The sequence below is a fragment of the Tenrec ecaudatus genome, chromosome 16 (assembly GCF_050624435.1).
Source record: "Tenrec ecaudatus isolate mTenEca1 chromosome 16, mTenEca1.hap1, whole genome shotgun sequence".
NCBI lineage: Eukaryota > Metazoa > Chordata > Mammalia > Afrosoricida > Tenrecidae > Tenrec > Tenrec ecaudatus.
The window spans coordinates 96,883,215-96,910,593 of record NC_134545.1 but is presented as its reverse complement, the minus strand read 5'-3'; the positions used below and the strand labels follow the sequence as shown (position 1 = coordinate 96,910,593).

The 27,379-nt window shown below is 50.1% G+C and overlaps 1 protein-coding gene across 27 annotated transcripts in view; it reads right to left on the bottom strand.

The window, feature by feature from the left end:
• TCF7L2 (transcription factor 7 like 2) overlaps positions 1–27,379 on the bottom strand; it is a 215,116-nt gene that overhangs the window by 106,814 nt on the left and 80,923 nt on the right. For all 27 annotated transcript variants that reach the window (XM_075533508.1, XM_075533509.1, XM_075533513.1 and 24 more), the window contains one exon: positions 22,767–22,868. In XM_075533508.1, coding sequence (XP_075389623.1) covers positions 22,767–22,868 — 102 coding nt within the window. The remainder of the gene's footprint in view (positions 1–22,766; positions 22,869–27,379) is intronic.

Here is a 27,379-nt window from a genome sequence, read left to right as displayed (position 1 = left end):
ACACATTTTTGTTTTATAAAATTCCAACCACTGGAATTTTTATTTTATTCTACCAGGACCTCGTGCTTTTTTAAAGGCGCAAACACACCAAAAGGATTATCAGCCGAAAATTGCAAACACGGCATCAGAAATCAATACTTCCTCCCCTGAAAGCTACTGTCCCAGCCACAGAAGGGGGAGGGGGGCACCTACATCCCTGCAATCTTTTAAAACCAGACAGGATGGTAGGTATAGAGTCAGATTAAAAAAAGAAAAATGACCTGATTTCCCTTCAACCCCTCCCTGCAGGAGGTTGGGGAGGGAGGGCGGGGAGAAAAAAAAACATCATACCCAGGAACATGGCTCTGAATAGTAGATCCTTCAGGAGGAAATGGGGGCCTCTATTCCTACCATTTAGTAACCTGGTTAATAGTTCCTAAATTAAAATTTGAGAGAGAGAGAGAGAATGTTCAAGCGCCCACACAGACACTCGACTTTCAGCCTGGAAGCAATCCCCCCTAGCTCGCTTTGGGTAGTAAAGAGTTAATACTCCCGGCTGCCTTGAAAACCAAGGAAACAATTGAGACGTTGTCCAGGGAACAAGACTCCCCGGGACTGACATTTTTGTTTATGTCCCAGTTCTCAGCCTGTCAATTTCCACCAGGCACGTTAGTGCCTGACCCGCACCAATACGGTCCACTACGACCTGAAAGGGCTCCGCTTCATTTATTTTATTAAAGCCTTCGGTGTCTGGTTCTGATTCAAACTCCAACCCTCCCCACCCCGGCCTGTTCCACAGAAGGTTGCCTCCTAACTCCGAGGCTCTGTTGCAATTCCTTCTTGGAACGCATTGCCAAGAAAAGTAACAAAATATTTTTGAATACCAATGTTTGTCTGGTTTTGCCAAAAAAAAAAGGGGGGGGGTAGGGGTGAGCAGCATGGAGAAGTGAACTAGTCACCCAGCCTCGTGTTTTCAACAGCATCCCAAAACCTTCCTCTGGCAACCCAGACGCCTGCGTGGATGTCCCCTGCGAGCTCGTGGTCACACTCCAGGCACTTGGGAACATGGAGCAAGCCACAGGCACACCTGCAACACCTCGGCTTTTCGGGTTCAAAGACAAAACAACAACAAAACGAGGGAACATCAATATTTTCCTACCCACCAGTACCACCTGCCTGGCTAACTGGAGGCGTAGCCGGCCGTGGGTCTGCCCCATCCCAGCCATGCCTCCCATGCCCTCCAACACCCGCTACACATCCTCCTTGGGGAGCAGGAGCTGCCTTTGGGACCCTGCTTAGGACACCTATCTCCAGGAAGAGCTGGAGGTAGTGCCACTTCCGGTTTCCGGAGTCCAGGTTAACCAAATCACACCTTATTACAGAATGTAACGGCGTGTGGCACTGTGCACGGAGTTCCGCGGGACATAAAGGTAGCATCCTTTAGATCCAACCCAGTCCCTGTCGCTCTTTCCCACTGTCCCGAATCCACCGCTCTGAACTATGGGTGCGTGTGTGTGTGTACAGGGAGACAGGCAGGCTCCTGCACTCGCACATGTACACACACACACACACACACACACACCCAAAAAAACTCTCAAACCTAGAATTACAGAAGGGAGTCAGGTCACATGAGAACTTGGGGACCACATGGCTCTGGCCCCTTGGAGCTAGGGCACTCTACCAGCAGACCCCTAAGAGGCAGAAGGCTTGGGGCCACTAGCCGGACCCCACTACCATCAGGGAGTGCACCTACTGCCCTCCATTCTCAAGGGTCTTACCCACCACAAACCTATGAAAGCTGTCTGCACCTTCCCTTTCCTCCTCATTGTCTCCCAGAAAAAGCATTTGGCCATCGCCCCATTCTTTGTTTAGAACCAAGGATTCTCCACCCACCTTTTTATCTCCCTGCAGAGCCAAAAGGGCCTCTTCAGCCCCTTTCAACGGCCTGGGCCTCCCCAGGCTCCTATCAGCCATGGAAATAAAGGGTGCTACTTTAATGGCATATTTGAATGTGACCAGCCATTCTCTTCCACTTCCTAAAAGGAAGCCCTGTTGGCCCGGCAAGAGTTATGACTGCACCACGGCTGAAGGTCAGACGGAATCCCTAGGGCCGAAAGTTAAGATTGTAACAGTTCCCGTCACCCCGTTCTTCCCCGCTTTAACCCCCCAATGAACCAAGGCACGGCACATGCCAGGCCTTCACGCCTTCCTGCCAGCCTGCAGCTGCTCCCATGTTCTCTAAGAGTGCCCTTCTGGAGCCTAACAGCCCTGGCACGTCTCCGCACTCAGGTCTCAGTTCAGATACCACCTTGGGGGCAGTCGGGAAAACACCGCCCCATAAAGAAGAGCCCCCATCCCAGGGCCCTGCTCCATCCCGCCGTTCTGCTCACCAGGGTGCAGCCAGTTCGGCTTTGACTCAGCGGCCCTGTGTGTTCCCGTGTAGACCTAGCCCACAGGGCTTCCGACCAGGTAATCTTCAGAGGTACAGCCCACCCGGCCTTGCGCCCACAGAGCCACTGGCTGGGCTCACAACCTCTGACCGTTCTGTGCACTGCTAAGCGCTTAACCACTGGGCCACCAGGTTCCTTTATCATCTCCATGTGGACGATGCTGTGCCCTGAAGGTTTCTGTCGGCCACGCCTACTAACCTCTGAACTGGCCCTTCCTCTCAGCTGGTAAGGGCGCCCAGTGGACAAGAGCATGTCCACTGCACCACTTCTGGTTCGCCAGAAGCCACTGCGGTGCCTTCTTTGCTTTAGACTGTGTCTGTCTGTCTGTCTGTCCCTCTGGAATGGGGGTAACAGTAGATGTAATACCCCAAATGGTTGTATGGATTCAAGTCACACACATAAAATAACATGCGTGAGATTTCACAGGCAATCCCTATCAAACATGTTTATTATATCATTCATTGTGCTCTATTACCAGCTTGTCCTACTATTAGTTTAATGTCCTTGGTCTCTAGGCCACTCCCTCCCAAACAGAAAGGTAGTCCCACAAGTGCACCCAGTTTCTCTTGGGAACGGTGCTGTCCGGGCACTTTCCTCATCCAAAAAAAGGGGAAAAAGAACTTGACTGCCACTGACTCATATGCTGACTCACAGCCACTAAGAGGACAGCGCTTGCTAGACGCTAGACGGGAACTCTGCGGAAATAGAAAGCCTTGTCTTTCTCCCTCAGAGCAGCTGGTAGGTTCGAACTGCTGACCTTGTGGTTAGCAGCCCACATGCAAAACTACTGCACCACCAGGGCTCCTCATAGGTACTATTTAAATATCTGTTGGGAGCAGCAGGAAGAAGGGAGCAAACCAAATCCAGCCATCGTTCAAAGGGCCCTGGTAGTGTAGTAGTTTAAGCACTCGGCTGCTAACCGGAGGTCCGCAGTTCAAACCCACCAGCTGTTCTTCAGGAAAAAAATAGGGCCCATCTGCTTGGTGACATTTTACGGCTTCTGGGGCATTCTACCCTGCCCTGTAGGGCCTCGTGTGTTGGAATCAACCCGATGGCAGTGGGTTTGGTTTACTCGACGCCTCTGTGTGTGTATGGCTGTAGCCTTCCGACAGACTTAGCTGGCTAACACCTCAGTCCTGGCTCAGTCCCTGGGGGACATGTGACAATTCACCAAAAGGTTGCTGGCTTAAAGCCCCAGAGATGCTGCAGAATAAACGTTTGGAAAATTACTTCTCCAAGAGCATCGCCACGGAAAACCCTGTAAGCGGAGCTGAGACTCTGCCACACAGAGGTGGCTATGAATCGGAATGGATGCCAAAGCAAGGCCCTGGCTGGCTGGCTTACCCACAGCAAGTCCCCTCTCCCCATCTCAATGGGCAAAGACCAACAAAAAGCCCTTCATTGGTTACGAGGGAGGAGTCTTCAGGTACCCCAAGGGCAGACAACTTGTAAGGCTTGGCTCCCATAGCCCCACACGCCCTGGGGGACATGGAGTCCAAGGGGGATTTGGAAGGGGCTGGTCTGCAGAGGCCCAAGGCAGGGGGCCGTGCCCAAGAAACAGCCAGCCCCAAACTACCCCCTGGGCATCCTCCCCTGGCCTTGCCCATCCCAAAGTGATGGTGCTTTTCCAAGAAGCAAATGAGTCATGTCAGACGCAAAACCATTTTAAAAGTACACTTTGTTTAAAAAAAATAAAAAGCCTGGGCTACAGCACATTTATTAATTATGCTATGGATTAGGGATCAAAGTGGCAGAAATCTCAGTGTACTCAAAATAAATGGCTTTGTGGTTACCTAAATCCTCTGAGGCCCCTGGAATGTAACTCCTTAGGCAAAGGCAACTTCCCTGACTGCTCGCACCCCCCACCGCCTCCCATAAAGGGGGGGGGGGGTGATTACTCAGCATCAGACCCGCATGAGGCAATCATGTGGCCTTTTAACATTTCGGTGACATGAAATATGGACCGAGCCCTTCTCAAAGGCCCTCCTGGTGCTCTAGAGTTTCTAGGATCGAATCTCTAAGGCCTCTCTCCTCTGCTTGCTGTCCTCCATCCTCTCTTCCTCTCCACCATCCTCTCTTCCTCTCCAATTAAGCTCCAATTTTTAAAATAACACAGAAGATTTGTTTGCGTTCCAGACAAATTCCGAGTAACTTTGAAGAAGGCAGTGGGGTAGAGTCTTAAGCATACGAGCTTTGTGGTTGCAAAGATCTGGATTTGAATCTTGGCTGCTCGGCTGCTTGCCTCCTAAGTTATTCGACTGCGTTCAGCTCTGGCTTTCTTATCTTTAAAAGGGGGATAAAGCACCCTGTTACATAGAGACTGTTGGCAAGATTGATCACACACACACACACACACACACACGCGCGCGCGCGCACGCGCGCGTGGCTTCTGTCCCGCAGGCAGGCAGGCAGCACCTTCCGGGGGTGAGCTTATTTATTGCTTCAAGTGCCCCAGATACAGACCCTGCTCACACTATCTGCATCTCGCTCCAAGGTGTTTTACATCAAAATTTAAATGCCAGTTTAAAAACCAATCCCCTGGCTTCTATGCCTAGCAAAGAAAAGTAACTTCCTTAGATGTGGCGGAGAAGATGACGGAGCAAACCCACAGTTCCTGCTACTGAACGTAGGCCGCAGAGGCACAGCGGACAAAGAGGGGTGAGTTTGGGACGCCATAATATGTAAAACTTCTTGATAATAAAATAATCCATCCAGGCAACATTCCCGAAGTGACAGGCTGGGAGAAAGTAGTCTCAGAACTCATCAACCAAGACCTTCTGGTTGGTTCTTGATCTGCTTACCCACTGTGCCACAGGGCTCTGCCCATACATCACTAAGAGAAGGGATTGCACCCAGAGGAGCACACCAAGCAAGCCTCAGTGGAGACCACGGATGTCTGACCAGACCCTCAGCCGCCACCATCATCATAGAAATGCAAATTACATTATAATGTGCTATTTGCGTACCCTAAAACTGTGTTGGTAAGAATGTGGGAAACTGGAGTATCTATACTCTGGTGACTGAAGTACCACTGGATAGACCTGCTCCCTCAGGAGAACTTGGCAATACGGGGTATATTAAAGTTAAAGATCAAAATCCATGGATGCCCACATATTCCTCTGCAGTCATGCACCCTAAAGAGACTCTTACAAACATGCCTGTCGGCCTGTGTCCACATCAGCATGCCCCAAGATGGTGACCACAGCATAATCCGTGATCTTTAAAACCTAGCAAGACTCCAACCATCGGCACAGAGATGGACACTCTGTGGTCTACCCGTGCATGAGAATCCTTTGCAGTAGTTAAAATGGGCGAATGATTTTCCATGCATGAGCAAGGATAAAATGCAAACGCAAGATGGAATTTTTAAAAGGTATAGGATATATGAAACATGAAACCACACTCCTAAATTTAAATCACTGAAATTATAACTCTGCGTGTGTGAATGTAGTTGCTGCATGCTATCCATTCTGACTCACGGTGACCAGGCGCCACTGAATACAACTTCCCCATCAGGTTTATGGAAGCACATCCCCCAGTCTTTCTCCTGAGGGGTCACTGAGGTATTGGAACCACCAACCTGATGGTGAGATGGCCAAAGGGTTAACTGTTGCACTACCTGTGTGTGTGGTGTGGTGTATGTAGAGGGATAAAAACTTGGGCTACAGACCCCCAAATCATGACCACAATAATGTCCTAGAGGGAAAGGTCAACAGGGACTTAGGGTGAAGGAAACATGGTCTTGGGTTTTGTTCATTTAAATATAGAAGGAACCATGACTACTTGGTATTTTACTTATGAGGCAGATCCATAAACCAATCCTGTCTGGGGAGTGGGGGTGTTGGGAGGTGCTGTTTAAAGAGCTGAAGAACTCTCCATCTCACTTGCCCTCAACAGTAAACACAACAGATATTCTAAACCTCTAAACCACCAGATGTTCAAGGTCATTGATCCCACCTTGAACCTCTCTCACCAACGTGGCCAAAGAGAAAAACACCCAAAGGGCCACTGTCAAACACCCTTGGGAAAAACCCTATTATTTAAAACTCCAAAGTCATGCAAAAGACAAATTAGAGACTTCACGCTCACAGCACTACATGGCTGATGACGCGAGGAAAACCATCGCCCAAGTTCTCCAACCCAGTGCCACTTGCCAAACAGACCCGGAATCTACCACACACCCACCCTGAGTCACCCCACATAGAAACCCACCATCAACGGGATGCCAGCTCCTTGCCAGCCAACAGGACCAAGTGGCATGGCCCCATGGGGCTCCAAGGCTGTGAATCCTTATGGAAATGACTGCCGTCCCTGGCTTCTACCGAAGACTGGCTGCGGTGCCAACTTTCCAGTGAGCAACCCCGTGTTGGAAATCCCACATCATCTAGGCTCCTTCCGGGAGGTACCATTGTATGAAATGGAAGGTGCATCCTGATACAAGCTTTTGTTGCCTGGCTAAGCGTTTGTTCATACATTCCCGCCGCCCCCCTCCCCCCCCCCCCCCCGCCCTCCGAGAAACTAAGAGCATCACATAGGAGTGAGAGTTCATAAAACATCAAAACCCGATGAAGGCCTGGGCCACAGACGCTCTGCCACACTGCTGCACAGGGTTCTGAAAAAGGCAGCCCCACGGTGGGGACCTCAAAAAGGCAGACACAGGACTCGCATAGGTATAGAGCCTCGAGCAGCAGTTCTCAACCTGTGGGTCACGACCCCTTGGGGGGTTGACCGACCCTTTCACAAGGGTCGCCCGATTCATAACAGTAGCAAAATGACAGTGCTGAAGTAACAATGAAAATAATTTTATGGTTGGGGGTCACCACAACATGCGGAACCGTATGAAAGGGTCGCGGCCTGAGGAAGGTTGAGATCCACTGTCCTAGAGGAATTAAAGTTGTGACACAAACAGATGGGTGCACACCCACGTCCATGAAGCACAGAGTGAAAAAGATGGGCCCGAGCCAAGGGTCCATCACTGGGCGAATGGATAAACGGGTCACCCCACAGACACAGAATGTTCGAGAATGATCAACTCGCAAAAAATCTCACACCACGATGAACCTGAAAAATATTATGGCGAGTGAAATTAATGACAAAAGAGCAGATAATGTATGAGACCACTCATAATCTTTTAAAAAAAAAGTCAAGAAGGGGTTTGCACACAAAAACAAACATCCTTTGATGATTACCAAGGATGGGAGTGGTGGGCAGGGAAACAGGCCAACTGGCAGGCAGGCGTGTAGGGTGAAGGGAGAGGTAATACACTTCGAGAGTGTCAGCACACTGTGACGAAGGCAAAGGACAACAAACACCGGGAGGTGCGCAACAGCAATAAACACAACACTACATGCACAAGCCTGCAGCTGTAACCATAAACACTAGCTGGTGAGTGTACAGAGACAGGCATGCCCGCGGAGCAAGCATGGGGCAGAGGAGCACCCCCCCAGCACATACAGGTTTGTCAGGGGGCATTTGTATGGGCGGATTCGTATGCGCCGCAGGTACATCCAGTTACAGAGAAATGCATACACGGGGCAGTTGTGAAACCATCTCAGCTAGAACCACCGTGAAGGACGGAATCACTTGGAGCTTGAGAGTTTAGGAGCACAGTCTGGGAAAACATCTACCTCTATTGGTGTCGATAACTTTCTCTATTCCACTTTAACAAGCAGCAGCTGGAGTCTTAAAAACTTGCAAGCGACCCACTAAGATACAATTACTCATCTCTTCCCATCTGGAGCAAAGAGGAGTGTAGAAAATCAAAGATGCACACAAACAATTAGCCCAACGGGCTTATGGACCACAAGAACCATGCCTCCTCTAGCCTGAGACCAGAAGAACTAGATGGTGCCCAGCTACCACTACTGACTGCCCTCATGGGGCTCACAATAGAAGATCCTGGTCAGAGCAGCGGGGAGAGATATAAAAAGTTCAAAACCACAAAAAATATAGATCTGACTTGCAGGTCAGGAGGAACCCTCAAGCCTGCCCTCCTGAAATGCCTTCACACCTGGAATTCAACCACTGTCAGAAATCACCTGTTAGCCAATGGAGAGACAGGTATGCAATAACCACCCCTTCCCTTCCCTCTTCCCCTCCCCCAGGAACATGTTGCTCAGAACATCCAACACTACCAGACAAAAAGCTCACTGTCTGTCCAAAACATCGCTCCGAAAGCAGGACAGGAGGGCGAGTAGAGAGGAGGGACCCAGGCAGGAAGGGGGCAGCAGGCTGTGACATCGATGGGATTGTGATTATAGCCAGCGAGCAAAATGCACGTGCACTGTGTGTTGACTGGCCACCTAGGAAAACCACAAGACAGTGCTACAGCAAACAACCAAAGGAATGACAGACCCGGGCGCTCCCTGGGGTGGCCTGTCCGCTACATGGGCCCTGTGTGCTCCTGATAGAGCCCGAGCAATGGCCGTGGTTCAAATGCCAGCCGTGTTGAGCGTTGGCACCGCGTCCCACCTCCCTTAGATGGGGCAGTGTTGTTTAGCTGTGATCCAGTCGGCCCCCAACCCATGGCGCCTCTGTGCACGACCGAAGGAAACGCTGCGGGTCCTCCCCTACTTCGCAGGCTTGATTCCAAAGTGTGGGCACAGGGTTTTCACCACTGGCCGGCTTTTCACTGGGCGGGCAGCCGGGCGTTTCTTCCCAGGTCTTCCCTCGAAATCCGTTCAGCAGAAGAAGCCTCCCCGACAAACAAGAAGTGGCTGCACACGAAGTGCACTGGCCAGGACTCAAACCCAGGTCTCTCCAGCATGCAGGCGAGAATTCTGCCACTGAAGCACCACCGCCATCCAACTGGGAGCCTAAGAGTAACGGCCAGCTTTCGTGAGGACGAAACGTAGCCATTGGAGTTACTTACATGGTGCCTGCCAGCCTCCAGCACGGGGACCAAGCGGGGCTCAAGTCTGAGCTGGCAGCCCTGTGGGGCCTGAGACCCCAGGACCTGAAGCCCTTGCCTTTGGCTTCTTTTCTCACCTCTGGGATCACATACCTGCACCTAAAGGGGACGGACACACACACACACGCAAACACACGCCCCAGCCATGCTCCACACATCCAGTGGGCTCCACGTTGCCAATTCAAACCCCTTGGAGGAAATCCACACAGGCATCCATACACCAGAACACTTATCCAAACCCAACCTTGCTGGCTCGGAATGTGGCGCTGGTCAACCTTGGCCATGTCCCCATGCCAGGGGCCCGCCCTCCCTCCCTCCCTCTGGACCAAGTCTTCTCTGCCCGCTCACTTATTCCACACAGACGCCCAGTGCTCAATCCTGCGCCAAGCTATCGCTAGCTTCCCCGCGAGTCTTCACTGCCTCTCTCGCAGTAGGTGGTGGTTTCCGATCGAGTTCTGAAACGCGACTATGAGATGGTGGTCGAGAGAGCTGGGCTTGAGCTTCCCAGCACTGCTGACCTCCCGTGTGGTCAATGAGGGCAACAGTCACCATGGATGTGTGCCGTCAACCCAGCCGCCACCCCCCAGCCCAAAAACCCACAAAAAATAGTCAAACTGGATAAATACAGAGGTGCTTTCTTTTTTTTTTTTTTTTTGGAAAAAAAAAATTTTTTTAAACAAAAAGCCTGCCCTTCCTCAAACCCAGGTTAGGCTAACATGAAAGTGAGCCCCCTCTTTAGACACATCTTGCTTACCTGTTCTGCACCTTTCCGTTGTGGGGAAGGGATGGGTAAAACTGGGCTTCCCGCCCTCTCCCCACACCTGTCAGAAACATAACTGCCAACATTCACAGAAGTGACACGCAGAAAGGGACGCAGGTCACCCTGGCCCACAGGTCACGTCTTGCAAGACACAACACCCGGGGGATGCAGGAAGTTGTGGACCGTGGGAGGGGCAAGATGGAAACGGGCAAGACTACAGGCCCAGGCCTCACCCCAGCTTTGTGTCCTCGGGCCCATCCTCACCCCTGGACTGAACAAAACCACGGAGAACACTCTTCTTTGCGGCCCCTTCATCGAGAGGGGGTTTCAGTGGTACGTCAATAGGCATCTTGGTGACCCAACAGCTCAATGCACCCTTCACCCGCATGTGAGTAGATCAAGAGGGGGCCTCAACTGCTGACACTTTGCCAAAAAAGGTCGACTGTGAAACCCCCAAGTGCCAGCTGCAACCCCTCTGGCTGGCCTTCTTTCTCTGCCCCCTGCACCTTCCACAGATGACCATCTACTATGCACCTTTCCCCCAGTGCCAAGCAGTTCCTGCCAGGCCTAGAATCTGGGATCAAAACTTGCCATATGTTCCAAGTCCTTGGACCAGCCCCTTCAGCCTTTGGAGTTGTGGGACCTACTCACGGTTTGTGTGTGTTTGAAAGGAAAACAAAACATACCTCACAAGGGAAAGTTGTCATCATCGCTTAGACAAACACAAACATCTATACACTCAGTCTGTTGCCAATCATCCATGCTAAGAAAGCCTTGCTTCCAAAACGATGCCAGTGCTGGCACACACTGGAGCCCTGGGGTGACAAAGGACACCACTGTTGATGGACGCTGTCTTCTGCGGTCATCACACGTCTCAACCTGAAGGGCAGAGCTTGCTCCCAGGCCTACCCTGGCTGCACCTCCACCCGGAGAGAAGTCGGGTCAGAACGCCTCAGAGCAGAAGAGTGAGGAGATTCAGAAGGAGCTAGCAAAGAGCACGCTGAGAAACTAAAAATAGAGAAACAAGAATCTCATGAAAATACCCGACGTTCTTTTTCCAAAAACACAGGTCCCGGAAGCCAGCCATGGAAATTCCTCTTAGCACACAAGTTTCTCTCTAGAAACCATCGGTGGGAGAAGCTAGTGGGGATGGCCGGACCCTCTTAAAGCAACTCCCAGTCTAGCACAAGGAAGTCTTCCGGTGTGTCCTGCCCGGGCCCAGCCCCTCCTTACGTCGTTGAAGCGGCCATTCAGGCTCCCGCATTCTTTAAGGCACAACAATTTGAAAAATCGAAAGAAACTGCTCCTTTTGGATTAGAACCTAAACGAGACTGTACCAGTTAGAATTCCATTGGTTACAAGTGACAGAATTCCGTCCCAAGCTAGCTCGATCCATTAACTTCCCAACTGGGCAGTCTAGTACTAGGGCCGGCCACCGAGAGTTAAAGAAATACCTAGTCCCCCCACCCGATTCACCCAAATCATTCTCCAGGCTTGCCCCGAGCCTTCTGCCCAGCCTGGTTCCTCTCTTCTATTACTGAGACGCTTTTTAAACGCGATTTCCCCCCTCCATCCCTCGAGGATGGCTTCCCCACCAAGTTACAATCGGGGAGACATAGTTCTTGCAGAATCACGTATCCCTGAGCCTGGCCCAACTTCCAAAGTCAGAGGTGGGATACAAAGGCAGGTCCATACCACCACATCCCACGCGATGGACCAGCCCAGAGGCATGGGCTACAGCTTTCCCTTCCTCCACCACACCGTGGCTCCACTTTAGCACCTGGCAGCAGGGACCATGTCTCTGGGATAGAAGCAGGCAGCCGTGTCCCTGGAGAGGGAAGGACTAGAGGCCTTTGCCCCAGTGAGCTTGGATACATCATGGCCCCATCTCAATTCGAGCCTGTTAAACCATCTGGGTGATGCACTTAACCCTGCCCAGATCCACCCGCTCGCTACGCAGGCTCCGGTTGGAAAACAGATTGCGTCATGCGGCTGCTCTGAGTCTTCAGAAGCCTCACATTTCAGGCAGGCTACGGCTAGATAAACAGACGGACAGACAGACACGCACACTTTTAGGGAAGTACAGAGCACAGATGGAGGCCAGACGTACTCCGAGTCCCACCCAGAGGACACTGGAGGTCCCCGCCACATCCTGCTGCACTAGCACGGGTTTGAAGAGGGGGGACTTTCTCAGCCAATGTGCATGATGGTTGCCTCTTGGACTTCTCCCACAGCCCACTCAGAACACTGTCTGGCCTTGCCTTATAATGGACTCTTAAGCTCACTGCTCTGAGCCCCTTCATCTCCAAGTCCCCTCCCTCTTCAATCAGGTGGAGGGGCAGGGTCTGTCATGTACTCTGGGACCTATAGAGACAAGAACCTGTCCTCTAGAGCAGTGGTGTTCAACCTGTGGGTCGCGACCCCTTTGGGAGGTCGAATGACCCTTTCACAGGGGTCACCCGATTCACCACAGTAGCAAAATGACCGTTAGGAAGTAGCAATGACAATTATGGTCGGGGCGTCACCACAACCTGAGGAACTATATGAAAGGGTCACAACATTAGGAAGGTTGAGAACCACTGCTCTAGAGTCACTTGAGATGTGTGGTGTCAATGGTCTTAGGTTCCCAAAGGCCATCTGACGTGTTCAGATGAGCGGAGGGGTCAAGGGTGGAAGACAGAGACAAGTTACAAAGGAGGGGAGCCAAAGTCCGTGAAGAGGCGGTGGCCCAGCTGGACCCCAGAGCTTTACAGTAGAGGTGACATAACAAATTTGGATCCCACACATTCCACGCCTTAAACAGGTGGGTTAGAGGCTGACAGAGGCCCCTCCCTGAGTGGCACAAATATTTGTACCTGGCTATTGACGGAAAGGTTGGAAGTTCAAATCTACCCAGAAGCTCACAGGCTGAAGAGTCTGATAACTTATTTCCCTAAGATGACCACCACTGAAAATTCTAAGGCGCACTCTGAAACCTGCAGGTCAGGCTTGGCCCTGTGTGAGTGGACAGGACAGGTCGTTGGGTTGGATGTGGGGTGGAAGGCGGGAGGGGAGCAGGAATCCGGGGTGAATTCCACAGCTGTGGTCCTAAACAAAGGGTCAAAGCTGCAGCACTTTATGATGATGTCCAGTACTGGGCAGAGAGGGCGTGGTGGTGGGCAGGAAGGCGGAAATGAAGCATTTGGGTTTGGACGCACTTAGGTCCCCGCGTCTGTCTGGCACGCAAAAGGAATGAGTCTGAGACTCTGGGCAGAGCTTGGGGAGGCTGGAGCAAGGAGCCGGATATGGCAGTGAATTTGTGGGTTCCCTGCTCCCTGTGGTCTATGTCCAAAACCAGGAGCCCCGGGGTGGCACAAACACTTACTACACTGTCTAGCTGGTAATGGAAAGGCAGGCAACTCAAAGTCACTCCTAAGAAAGGCCTGGTGATTTCCCGCCTGCCCTCCCCCCTAAAAAGGAGGATCCACCACTGAAGACCCTCGGGAGTTCTAACTCAGACACACACACACACACACACACACACACTCTCTCTCTCTCTCTCTCTCTCTCTCTCTCTCTCTCTCTCTCTCTCTCTCTCTCTCTCTCTCTCTTCACAAGAACAGAAAGCCTGGCCTTTCTCCTGTGGAGCAGCTGGTGGGTTCGAACCGATGGCCCCACACACCACCACGGTTCCTATCACGCACGTGTCCAATTCGGCCACAACTGGTATCCTTTCTAATGTGCAGAACGGGCGTAAGGACAAACTTCCTCCGCCAGCCTTGAAACAACCTCATGGATGCACAGACACTGAGGGGGACATAAGGACCCTCCAGGGTCCCTCCATATACGCGCCCAGGGGCAATTCTGAAATCCTGTTGTGTTCGCCTTCTGCATTACTTTACCAAAACGGGATGAAGCTCTGACCTGTGGGCGGTGAACAAGCCAACCACGAAGCAAGTATATCATCAGAGTGGTTGTGAATATACCCATTTCCCATATTCAAAAGTCAAGTCCTGGATGGACCTGTGAAGCCCCTGTCACCCCCATCCCCAGATTCCTAAGGGAAGACCGAGTTTAAAGGTGAGCGAGAGATGGACGGAAGCCCTACGAGAGCCTGACCTTCTGGAACATTTTTTCCAAGCGGCGTTCCAGATCCACACGGCTGGAGCGATCCGACACGCCTGGCTGTGAGCTGGAATGTATATGCTCCAGGGATCAAGTTACTGGCAAACCAGGCCCCCAGTTACAACCCCAAACTGTGTTTCCCTCAAACATGCCACCACATCAAGTAGAAAGCAGGGGCGTGCCCACGTTCTGTGTCAACCAAGAAGAGTCCAAACACCCTATCCATTCCCAATGAAACCAACTCCAGAGCCGCCTGTGCAGAAACGTGTGTTCTGCTACATGAACCAGGCAACACCAGTAGGAAGGAGGGAGGACCCGTGCTAAGAAATAAACCATAAGGCACGCCTGGCTTCCGGGTACTGACAACCCTGTTGGGGACCCAAATCCCATCGAGTTAATCAGCGGGGCAATCCACAAGCAGGCAAGGACGGGTACCAATTGAAGACTGGTTACATTCACGGGAAAGACAGCCAAAGCCGTGAGGTTAGCTCTGTGGAGACCCACGTGGATGTGAAACAGGCTCCCAAGCTGGGGGAACAGGACAACTCTCCGAAGGATGTTCCCACCCTGGAAGATGCGGAGAAGAGGCCTGCCATCCAGCTTGCTTTACAAAGGCTTGGAGGTCCCAGCACACGTCAAGATCCTGCACTGAGAAACCAACATACCCAGATCTACTTATACCCAGGTCTCCCGGCGCCTCTTTCAGAAGGAAGCACTTTCCTTCCTCCGGTCACTTTATGGACACTCGGCGAAGCAAGCACAGCAATCACCAGGTGCAAGTTGCCAAAGACTTTTCCCAACACAAAAAGTCAGGGCCATGAGCAATGGTTCAGAGATGACGTGAGCCTGCCAGCCAGCCTGCTCTGCGCCCCGTGGGCTGTCAAGCACAGTGGCACGTGGCATCTCACTTCAAAACCTGTTTCCCCAGAAATCTCACCCAGGGTCACATCGCTGACCAGGGTAACACACAGCATAATCAGTCACCTCTGGCTCCACAACGTGCAATTAAGACAAAGAAAGGATGGATGGATGGATGGATGGATGGATGGATGGATGGATGGATGGATGGATGAATGGATGGATGGATGGATATAAATATATACATACATTCTTATTTGCAGGTATAAGTACAGACCCCCAAAACCCCTGGCTGTTGAGTCCACTTCAACTCACAGTGACCTTACACAACACCGTAGAACTGTCCCAGAGGGTTTCTGAGCCCATAACTGGTATGAAAGCAGACTGCCCCATCTGTCTCCTGAGGAACAGCTCCTGGGGTGCACCAACCTTTCCGTGAGCAGTCAAGCACTTCAACGGACCCCAGATCTCAGAAAGGGCCCGGAAAGTGCTAGCTAAAAAGCAAGGGGCTAAGGTAACCTAAGGCATGTGAGAATTCTTCTGTCAATTGTCGAAAACGAAGACGCATGTGCCTGTAACACAGCGATACTATCAGCTGACTTGCAAACTTACTAGTCAACTTGGCAAAGGAAGGCCGGGACAGTTGTCCACCTCAGAGTGAAATCCATGTCCCGGAGTTGCACGAGCAGAAACTGTTGTTTGTTGAACGGTCGGTGGTGTACTCTCAACCACAGCATTTGACAACTTGTGTGTGTTGCATGTGTGTCTGTGTATAAACTCATATGCATATTGACCTACAAAAAAGACAATCATTGTATTTGCCTATTTTGAAGGTCAAAGGCCTGGAGGAGGTTGACTTGGATGGGCTGGGTTCCTTTTGGGGAGCACAGTAAAAGAAGGGTACCTCTCCTTTCTTCATTTCTCCAAACTCAAAAACCAAACACACACCCATCAGATGGAGCCCATTGCCCAGTGACACAGAACTCCCCTCATACAGGTTTAGAAAGCCTCAGCTCTCTCCCGAAGAGCCGGCTGGTGGTTTCGAACTGCTGGTTAGCATCTCAGCTCATTATCCACTAAACCACCATCTCAGCTCATTATCCACTGCCCCATTCATTTCCCCTGAGTCAATAACGTTGCTACAATCGTGCGCAGTCTAACTCACACACTGATGATAAGTGGAAAAGCAGAGATCTTTACGGGGAACTAGATAACGTCTTTCTCTGGTCACCTTTCTTCTCCGGGTAGATCCAGGATCTACCCTAACAGAATAGGACAAGGGCAGGGGCAGTGATCAATGCACCAAGATGTCCCTCACAGGTTATTTATATCAGCAGCAACAAAAGGAGAGCATCTCACGGCCCAGAAATACAGCATCCATTTAAAAAAAAACTAGGACACAATCATATTACAGACAGACTGATGTGGCCATTAAATATGCCTAAGAATTTTAATGACATGGGAAAGTGTTTTTTAACTATAGCAGTTTTCGATTTAAATAAAAACAAGGTCAAATACATTAAGAACAAATACAAATGTTAGCGGGGGAAGTGTCTAGAAGGAAATATACCAAATAATTCATCACGTAATCTCTGTGCAGAATATGACAGCCTCCCCCGCCCCCATCCACCCACCGCCAAAAAAACAAACAACCCTATCTACCATAAACATAACTACATGTAAAAATCAAGTTCACTTACTTTATAGGTTAAGTTTTTGTTTCTTAAATTAAAAGTTAGCAAATCTTATTCTTGGATAGATTATTGATCACTAAAGACTGAAGCCCTGGTGGTACAGTGGGTTACTGGTTACACTGAAAACCTCAAGGTCGGCCGTTCAAACCCACCAATTGCTCCGCAAGAGAAAGATAAGCTTTCTACTCTGGGAGATTTACAGCCTCAGAAACTTGCAGGGGCAGTTCTACTCTGTCCTTCAGGGTTGCTAAGAGTCGGAATCGACACCATGGCAGCTGAGTTTGAAAGACTGAACTTTCAACGGAAGGTGAATTTGAAGAGGAGATTAGCTACTTTTCAAGTATTCAAGATGGGTACTTTGTAAGAATGGCAGAACCAAAAACTCCAGTGGAGGAGTGAGCTCTAGGGAAAGGAAGTCAGCTCATTGACAGCACCTGGCTCTGTCCAGAGCTGACATGGTACCCAAAGGAAGCCACCCAGATCTCCCACCTCCAGAAGTGCCCAGACCACAGACAACTCCAGGAGAGAGCTGGGCAAGGTGGCATGGGATGTGAAGGTGGGGAGTTCCTGAGCTTCTGATATGAAAAGGAATAAAGCTTGCTACACAAAGGAATCATCGAGCACCACAGCACCACGGCGGTCAGCTGCTAAGCGAGGAACCCAAACTGCAACAACTTCGGGATCCCTTGCCAGAGGGCGTCTCTGGGAAGAGAAGGAACCAGAAGCACTGGGAGCCATGCCTGGCCCGTGAGCCGCACACCAAGCAGAGTGCTCTTGTTACACTCACTCGCCCCTGAGCTCGCTTCCTTTCTGTCTCTCCCACACTTCTTCCCGCGTCGCAGGGTTAGCAACCGCTAAACATTTTCAAAATCAGTGGATGAATCAATGGTAAGTCCAAGACCAAGTGCAAGACTCGACTAAGTCTACTTAGCAAGGTTTGGGGGAAGAAAAGGGGAATTCCTCCCCTTTAAGCATTCTCAGTAAACAGACATTCACAATCAATATCCCTTCTAAGGAGCCCAGGAGAAGTTTGAACGACTTCCCTGTTCCACGACAGGTTGGGAGGTTGAATCCAAGTGTCTTGATATCGCGAGGCAGACATCTCCTCCAGCCACATCCACTCCTCCTCTGCTAGGCTGTTCCATCTGCCCACCTGGGCCCCCACCTCCACCCCCTCCATACTGGTGTCTAGTCCAATCCCATGCCCCTCCAGACCACTTCTCCCATCCGGTCATTTCTGCCATCTCCACTGTCAGCAGCTTAATGCAGGTGACCTTAAAGCCAAAGCCCCCCTTGAATTTCCATGGTGATGAGGGGACAACTCCTTACCCATCGCCCGACCCCCAACCACTCTCCCCACAACAGTTTTCACCTTTGACTAGAATGTTCTCTTACACCCTACCTCTTCTCCCATACTTCAACTGAAAGACTCCAGTGGGTCCTTCAAATCTCTTTCAAAAATGCTATTTCCTCAAGTTGCCTCAACTGTGCTCCCCCTTATCAACGTCTCAGCTGGGATCGGACACCCTGATCACACCCTGCCTGCACTCCTTCCTGGCTCCTGGGGTCCACAAGATGCCCATTAGGCTGCAATGGAAAACACTAGCCCAACAATAGGGGCCCAGCTCACTGAATGACCAAGAGAAGGCTCTCCGGGTAGGGTGCTGGGGAGGGGGTGCACATGCACCTATGTGTTCATTCTGAATAGGTTCCTCCCCAAAAATCCTTCAGCCACGAAGGGCAGCGTAAGGCTCGCCATGCCCTCCGGACGGCCGCTCCTCGGTGTTCCGCTCCTTCAGCATTTAAGCAACAAGCACACAGAGCGCGCCCGCCAGTCGGGTGGGCTTTGTTCCTCGGGAATCGGGCCGCTTTCTCATCTTCCACACCTCGGTTCTCATTACGCCACGGAACACACAACCACTGCCAACCCACCGCACGGCCAAACTCCACGCCGGCTTCAAAGGGAAGCCCCCAAGATAAAGTCGCAGGAACTTCTGAAGCTCTTTGCTGTTTCCGAAGATCCACGCCAGACCAAAATACCGCCATTTGTGGGCACAGATTTGTTGGGGGTCTTATTGTTGTTGCTGGGTACAAAGGAAGCTCAATGAAAGTCTTTTGTCTCGCACAGGCTCCGAGGGTGGTATCGGGGGAGGCGCCCCCTTCGCCCCACAGCGTGCTGGGCCCGCAGCACGGGCGCTCACACCACCAGCTGCACCGCTCGGCGGTGCTCATTTTTAAGAGCATAAAAGGGCCAAGACCAGTAAGAAGCATGAATTTAAGAACACTGGAGAGAAAAATGAACCCGTTCCCGGAATCAGGAGAGAGGGGAGAGGGGAGGAGGCCACCGGGATGTGGGGTTGCAGCTCTGAGACACTGGGGATCACGAAATGAGGGAGGGGGGCAGACAGCATGTGTGCAGGAATGCTGACCGGGAAGTTCAGAGGTTTGGGTCCTGGCAGAAAGGCTCAGAAGAGAGGGTTGGCAACTGACCCCGTGGGGAAGCTTCGTGAGTCGTTATCGCCTTGACAGCAGCTGGTCGGGGCACAGAAGGCTGGGCCATTGTAAAAGCCCCCCCAGTTTCTTGGGGAGTTGTCTCCCCCTTCCCTCCCTCCTCTGAACAAACCGCATGCTGGAGCAGCAGCCGGGGCTTGGCGGGGCTTTTAAAAATGTTTTCTTGTTCACCTCTCCAATAAATTGGACTCCGCTAGTCAGAGCATGGATTTCTTTATAACGCGCTAACCCACGCCTCCCCACCTCCCAGGGGATGGGGTGAGGGGTGGGACTCCGATTACAATATGCCCACAAATGCGTGACACCAGCATCCACACTGGGCCTGCCCGCGTGGTTCTTAAGACTATGCCCCAATGGCTACTGGGGAAAAGGTCGACTCTCCCCAACATGAACTTGTTCCAAACCTCTAGTAATGACTCTCCACCACTGAGCCCTTCTCTACTTTCCAAGCAAGGCCCCAGAAGTAATGATGCAATCGCCTGGCCCGAGAGTTACAATAAATCCAAGTTTCGGAGAAATTAGGAAGCAATCTTTAGTGTTACAATTGTTTTGAAACGCACCTGATGAAACGATGTGGGGTGACCACGCTTCGTGGAAGAGCATAGCGAGTGAAGAGGGGGCCTGAGTCGGAAGCAACACCAGCCACCCAATGGTGAAGCTGAACCTGTACAACCCATGTGGGCGTGTACAGGACCCCGAGACAGAGAGCAGCTGCGATTCCGGGCATTCCACGTGCCCACTTGGCTTCAGTAGACACATGCATCTGTGACCACTGTAGAGGTCACCATAAACCGCAGCCCCAAATGCATGACCCTCTTCCCCCAAACCCTACCTGGCCAGGTGCACGAGGAAGTCAACAAGGTGCTGAGCCTGCCTTCCGCCTCACGGTCCCACCTCCTTCTATTAACTCCTCCTCCCTGGGGCCCTCGGTCAGCCTGTGATGTCAGTTGGAGGTGGCAGAATGATCTGTCACAGGGCTGACTCTTACAACCAAAGTCACCAACAAGCTGCCGCCAGCATTCAGCTCCCAGGCCCCCCCCCCCACCCCTAGCCCCTATGCGGTGACCATCCCTCAGGCTCCCGCGAGCAAGATAGCAACAAATGAGCCTAGTACTGTCACCAGTTGTGGCTCCTTTGGACAAGAGTCTCCAGCCCCGGGGTGGCATATGCTGCAGAGTGATTGGTATGGCAAGCGTGCCTCCCATCCATTGGCAGAGGGAAAGTGAACAGAAGCCACCTCGCTGCGCTCTTGGCCAAAGTGCACACTGGCTCTGGAAAAATCCTCTCCAGATCAGGAGCTTCCATCCTCGAAGACAAGGTCTCAGAACCGAGACTGGGGCAATGGTCCTTGTTGGGATTGGAGAGGAGGATGGAATTTAAAGTAAGAGTCCACCATGACCTCTTCCATGGGCGAAAGGTCATCAGCATGGGACCCCTGGAGCCCCATGCCACACACACGAGGGGTCTTCCGCTCTTAGTACACCCAGGATCGGAAACTTCCCCCCAGCCAGAGAGAGGAAAGAGGGTCCCACCTAACCCGCCCGCCGTTTTAAAGAGAGCGGCCTCTCCTCTGTGGCTGAATTATGTGGAATGTCCCACCAGGCATTCCTAAGAGCAGAGAACTGAATCCCAAAGCCACGTGTGTAACCCAGGGAGCCAAGAAAAGTTAAAGGGGAAGGGGCCACCTGGATTTCCCTTCAAGGGCTATGTAACTCTTGCACAGTACCAAAATCTTGCACACTGTGAAAATAGCCACTTTTATGCAGAAAAACAGCATCAGAACCCCAAGCCAGCACTCTTTTACTTTTTTTAAACACCCCCCCGCCCCCCGCAAGCCAGCAATTTGTTAGCACCTATGCCACTGCCCCTACTGATGTCTCCGTTCATAGAAGCAAAAGTAGCGTCCGCTACAAAAACTGACTTCCAGCACCTAAAAGAACAGACGGCAGGGCCTGGGAGAGGCGTGGGGAACTGGGGCCTGGCCTCGCTCGGGCTACTGACTCCACGTGTGACATTGGGCAATTCACTTGGCATCTCTGGGCCTCAGTTTCCTTTTCTGAGAGCAGCTTGGGCCTGCGAGATTTCCGTCCTGAAATCTCGTCACTAGAGGAGCATGTATAATGGGGAACATCCGTATCATTGGGGACTTGAGGGAAGGAAGATGCTTCTGGCCAATGCCAACTCTATTTCTACCTGCCTCACATCATAATAGAACATTTTCACAAGCGATACCTCAAAATGTGCTTTTATGGGGGTAAAATGTTTTGTTTTATATACACAGAGAGACACCCATGTTTATATATGTATGTCTGTGTACACATACATAGATTAATAATTATCACAGAACAGAGTGCGCATAATTCATTAAATAATATAAACCCAACTACAGAGTGCTATAAAATAAGAGAGGAATTTAGCCTGAATCTCGACACAATGTGTCTTAAGATTTTTCTACATAATTATTGTGCCATCTTTAAATATATGAAAAAGAGGCAAGCAATCGTCACAGATAACATTTTTGTGGTATTTGAGTTAAAAATGCATGAACTGTTTCATGCTTTGCAGAATTCTACCGGCCACGGATTCATTAGGGGGGGGGGGAGTGTCTCTCATTAATTATTTCTAAAGTATGAAGTCCAGTTCATGATATAAACATATAGAAGGGAATATTCTAGTATGGATGAATTATCTTCTCAAGAGGTTAATTTATAAAATTTCCCTTTCAGAACCCACCAAATCCTAAGAAAGTGCATTAAAAATATATGCAGACATATACTTTATGTTGGAGTCTCTTAGTACTAAAAACAAATGTTGCCTTTCCCAAAATTCACACATTTTCTAAGTCAAAGCCATAAATAAACAGATTACATTTTAAGGCAAGCCTTCCCAAGTTTTGAACCAATCAGCCCACCCCTAACCTACCCCCAACCCCCAAATAAAATCTAATGTTATCAGTTTTTGCACTTTTTACTGTTGATTTTCCAGCAAATATTACGGTAAATCGTAGGGAGGCATTCGCATGTGAAAGCTTCAAGTGCAGAGTTCTCTGTGAGTGTTCAGGTCCCCATCTCCTTGTCCCTCCCTTCCCCTAAGTGGCTTTTTCAGGTTCTGTTTTGTGTGGCGCTTTTTTTGGTGGGGAGAGGGGTAAATATTTTGATATCATCTATAGTCTTCCCAAACGATGGTGCCTATGTCCCATTAACAGGGCCCCACAAGACTAGATCCGATTCATGGAAACGGGGTATAGGTAAAGTTCAGAGACATTCAGGGTCTTTAAGGTCTCTAAAAATCAAACAGCAGGGGCAAAAGTACCTTATAACCTATAAGCCATATCCAAAGCACATTCCACCCCCCACCCCCCAAAAAAAAAACCAAAAAGGAGAGAAAAACACCAATGTTCTTAAAGATAGACTGACAAACCATGCCTGTGATGGGCAAAAACGCTTTCCCTTCATCTCACCCCAAAGAAAGGAAGCAGTTGTCTTTGTGAGTTCACTTACGACAATGTGTGCTGGCGACGGAGACCGGGCATCCTTGAGGGCTTGTCTGCTCTGAAGACTCCCTGCCTGGACGTCAAGCAGCGGCCATTTCATCTGCAGGTACTGAGCAGAGGGAACAAAAAGGGCGAGAATGCATTTACAGAAGAAACGCAAACCAGCCAAAACAAAAGAGGGCACTTTTAAGGGTTAGCAGAGACCAAGAATCTTAACAGTGTACATATAATCTCACACACACGCGCACGCACACACACCAATGCACTCCAACAGGTCCTTCCTTCCGGTTCACGTTCAGTGTGTGTCTATCGCATTGATCGTCTGGGCATTCGAACTAGAGAGTAGCTATAGTAAACATACTTCATGTCCCTGCCTTGTCTACAGAGAGGAGTGGGGTTAGGAGGAGGAACAGACTATTCTTAAGAGGGAAGCAAATGGGGAGCTCAATTCTAAATCTGCTCTTGGGACAGAGTGTTGACTTTGACTCTTCATGAGCCTTCACTCTAGAAAAAGGAAGCCTTCCTTTACCCAGTAGAGGCTGCTTCGGGGAAAGTGAGACCCAATTTCTCATCCCATCTTCATGGATCGAACTGTTTCCCTAGCATGTGTGCCAAGGAGTCCTGGGGCTGCATACACTGGCCATTCGAAAACACCAACTGCTCCAAGGGGGAGAAAAATAAATAAATCTTTACTCCCGTCAAGATAATTTCAGGCTTAGAAACCCACACGAGCCGCTCTCCTACCAGGTCACGATGAGTCAGAATTGACTCGATGGCAGTGAGTGGTGGAGTTAAAGTGTGTGTTCATTGGGCTGGGCCATGATTTCTGAGACCGTGTGGTCATCCTCTGTTTAGTGATCTGATCTGCTGATCTTCCATGTTGTGGTGCCTTATAAAACCTAACCTCTACAGATTAACGAGGCTCTATCAGTGAGGTGCCTATCTTGAGTCAGAGCCTTGCAAAGCACACACCCTTAATCATGCCCCAGTCTTAAATTACACCCTTGCTGGGGTTACGCCTTTTATCTTACAAGAGATTAAAGGGCAGGACAAGGAGCAGGGAGGAGAGGAACTTCACTAGAATGGGGAAAGAATAGTTGATCATCCTTTGGACCTTGGGTCCCAGAACCTCCTAGACCTAGACCCCAGAGAAGGGTAATGCCAAGACAGACATCTGTAAGGCAGCTGCTGACGGAGACGAGAACTTTCCCCAAGAGCCAAGAGAGAGAGAAAAACTCCCCCCACCCCACCCCAGACCTCCTTTTAGACTCCTAGCACTGTGAGAAAATTAACTTCTGTTTGTTAAAGTCATCCACTAATAGTATTTCCATTAAAGCAGCACCACGTAATGAAGGCACACCCCAAAGCCTATAAAACAAAACTACTTTCCAGTCCAAGACGCACAGACAGGACACGCACGATACAATTCATACACTCCTCTCAAAGCCTCTATGCGCCAGAACAATTTGTAAAGTATGCGTAGGTTTACCTGAGGGATAAAAATAAAGCTATGAACCAATGGGGCCGACCCCACCCTTCTCAAGAGTGGAAGATGAAGACGTGAACAGAGGACAAGAAGAGCAACTTCCACAAGGATCTACACGTAACCTCCTCCCAGGGGGGTGGACAACAGAAAAGTGGGTAAAGGGAGACATCAGTCAGTGTAAGTCATGGGGGGGGGGGATCATAAATTATCAAGGGTTCATGAGGGAGGGAGGGGGGGAGAAAAATTAGCTGATACCAAGGACTTGAGTAGAAAGAAAATGTTTAGAAAATGATGATGGCATTTGTACACAAATGTGATTGGCACAATGGATGGATAACACGGATTGTGATAAGAGCTGTTTGAGCCCCCAATAAAATGGTTTCTTTTTTTAAAGCAGCAGCTTAAGAGAAACTAAACACTCAAGTGATCTGACTCTCCATTTTCCAGGTAGGAAAACTGAGAGGAAAGGCTTGTGGTTTGGGCTGGAGACACCACCATCCATTTTATAAGAAATCTTCAGGCAATCACGTAAAACTTAAACAAATTACAAAGGTTTTAATCAAGACACCGATACTAGCCCTTATTCCCCCAAAGGTGAATTGATTAATGCAGCAGTTAATGCATAGAAGCTGCCTGATCTTTCCAGAGGCCCACAGCAAAACAGATGGCTCGTTTTGATATTAATTCTACAAGAAATTGTACTCAGCGAGCACTGATTAGCCCTTGCTTTATGGACCACTTCCTTGCTAATCATCATGTAGAAACAAAGATGCTTGAGCTCGGGGAGCTTCAACAGCAGAGCAGAGGCCAATACACACACACAGACCCTCAAGACCCAAGCAGTGACGCCACAAAGCTATGACCGACACCTTGTGGCGGTCAGGGTAGGCCAGGCAAGAATTGAGTATTTCTGAGGAGGAGGGACTTGGAAGAACCTTGCCTACAAACTACCTACCCACTTACATGGCGTTCACGGTTGAGTGCAGAGGCTGCTAACCGAAAAGTGGGCAATGTCAGCTCACAAACCATTCTGCTGAAGACCAGGCAGCAGGTGAAAAAGACCCGGTGGTGTGCTTCCATAAAGATCGTAGATCAGTATCATTAATGAACAGTTTGATCAAAGATTCTCTAGGAGAATCATGATCAAAATGAGGGAGTGGGTTATGAATGCTTCCTCCCCCGCAATTATGATCCCAATTCTACCTCACAAATCCGGCTGGACCAGAGGATGGACACTGGTGCAGATTAAGAGCTGGAAACAGGGAATCCAGGACAGATGAGCCCCTCAGGACCAGTGGTGAGAGTGGAGATACCAGGAGGTGGAGGGAAGGTGAGGGAGAAGGGGGAAAAAGATTACAAGGATCTACATATAACCCCCTCCCTGGGGGACAGACAACAGAAAAGTGGGTGAAGGGTGATGTTGGACGGTGTGTAAGATGTGACAAAAATAATAATTGATAAAATATCAAGGGTTCATGGGGGAGAGGGAGAGGGGAGGGAGGGGGAAAATGAGCTGATACCAAGGGCTCAAGTAGAAAGCAAATGTTTTGAAAATGGTGAGGTAAACAAATGTACAAAAGTGCTTGACACAATGGATGGATGGATTGTGATCAGAGTTGTACGAGCCCCCCCAAAAATGATTTTTTAAGTATAAAAAAATAAAAATAATTTTTAAATGAGGGAGTGGGAGATGATACAGAACCAAAATTTCGAACCCTCATGAAATCCAGACACTACTACTGCCCGAAGGTCATCTTTAAACCTTTAACCCAAAATGTCCCCCCGAAGTCTTTTTAAAACCGAACGGCAGTAGTCCAGCCTAAATAATAAAGACTGTGGGCCTTGAGCATTATGACATCTTTCAAGGTCTCTCTATATGGGGTCCAGCTGACTCCAACCACCAGAAAGACGTGGTAGGGACACTGAAGGGCTGTGAGTTTCTGTTCATGGTGAGAAACCACGCAGAGAAGGAGAGGCAGGGCAGTCGCAGAACCCAAAGGCTCAACAGCACCGAATCGCACATGCCGAAACTGTTGAATTGGTGTTATGTTCTGCTGCACATGCTCTCACACACACACAAAAGGATTAGCAACAGGACACCCAGTGGGACAGTTCTACTCTATGCGTTGAAATCGATTCAACTACACAAAATCACCACCAAGGTACAGAAAGCAGGAGCAAGTAGCAGCTTTCAGAACGTCTGCCTGGAGGTCCCCTCCAGTGAGAAAACTGGACTGCCAGTCCTGACTCCATCAGCACCCTCCCACCACCCAACCAAGGCACCTTGGAGCAATCCCTTGGTCTGTCTGGACCTCTAGTGTTTCCTCAGAACACTCAAGGGCGGGCCTTCTCTGATGAGGTCTGAGGTGAAGGGTCATTCCTTGCACTAAAGAACTTTCAGGATCCCAGGCCCCCGAGACTAAACACCAGCCGAGACACCCCCCACCCCCAGCCCCGCCATTCATCCTTACAACCAAGTCATTTCCAAACATCAGCTTTGGGGTCATCTAAGGGGGTTTCAAATAGTTCATGGGAACACGGGTGAAGTGAGAGAGCAGTCAGTATAAGATATGAAAACACTAATTTATAATTTATTAAGGGGTCACGAGGATTGGAGGAGGGGGGAGTAGAGAGGAGCTGATGCCAAGGGCTCAGAGGGAAAGTAAATGCTGAGAAGATGATGATGGCATCAGGTGCACAAATCTGCTTGGTACAATAAGAGCTGTTAAGAGCCCCCAAAAAAATAAGTTTTTTCAAGTACAAGGAAAAACTGAATTTTTCCAAGATAATGAAACTTTCCCACGAACTTTCTGAAGCCCCTTCTTATCGAACCCAGACTGAGAACCACTGCAGTAAATATTTTCAGGGTCTCCTTCCACCAAGAATCTATTCTTGACTTGCTTCCTCCCCAGTCTCACAAACCACATCAGCACATGGACTACACTGGTCAAAAACATTCAACAGAGTCATTTCCTAGAAGCCAACCCAAATGGACAAAGCCACCAACAGTCCCCTCTCCAGCCCGTTCATCACAGTGGAACATCTGCCCCTAGGGCAGAAGGATCTGTGCTTATCTGTTGGCCATCAGCAAGCCTGAGTGGCCTGCATCCTCCCACCAGCTCCACAGAGATTAG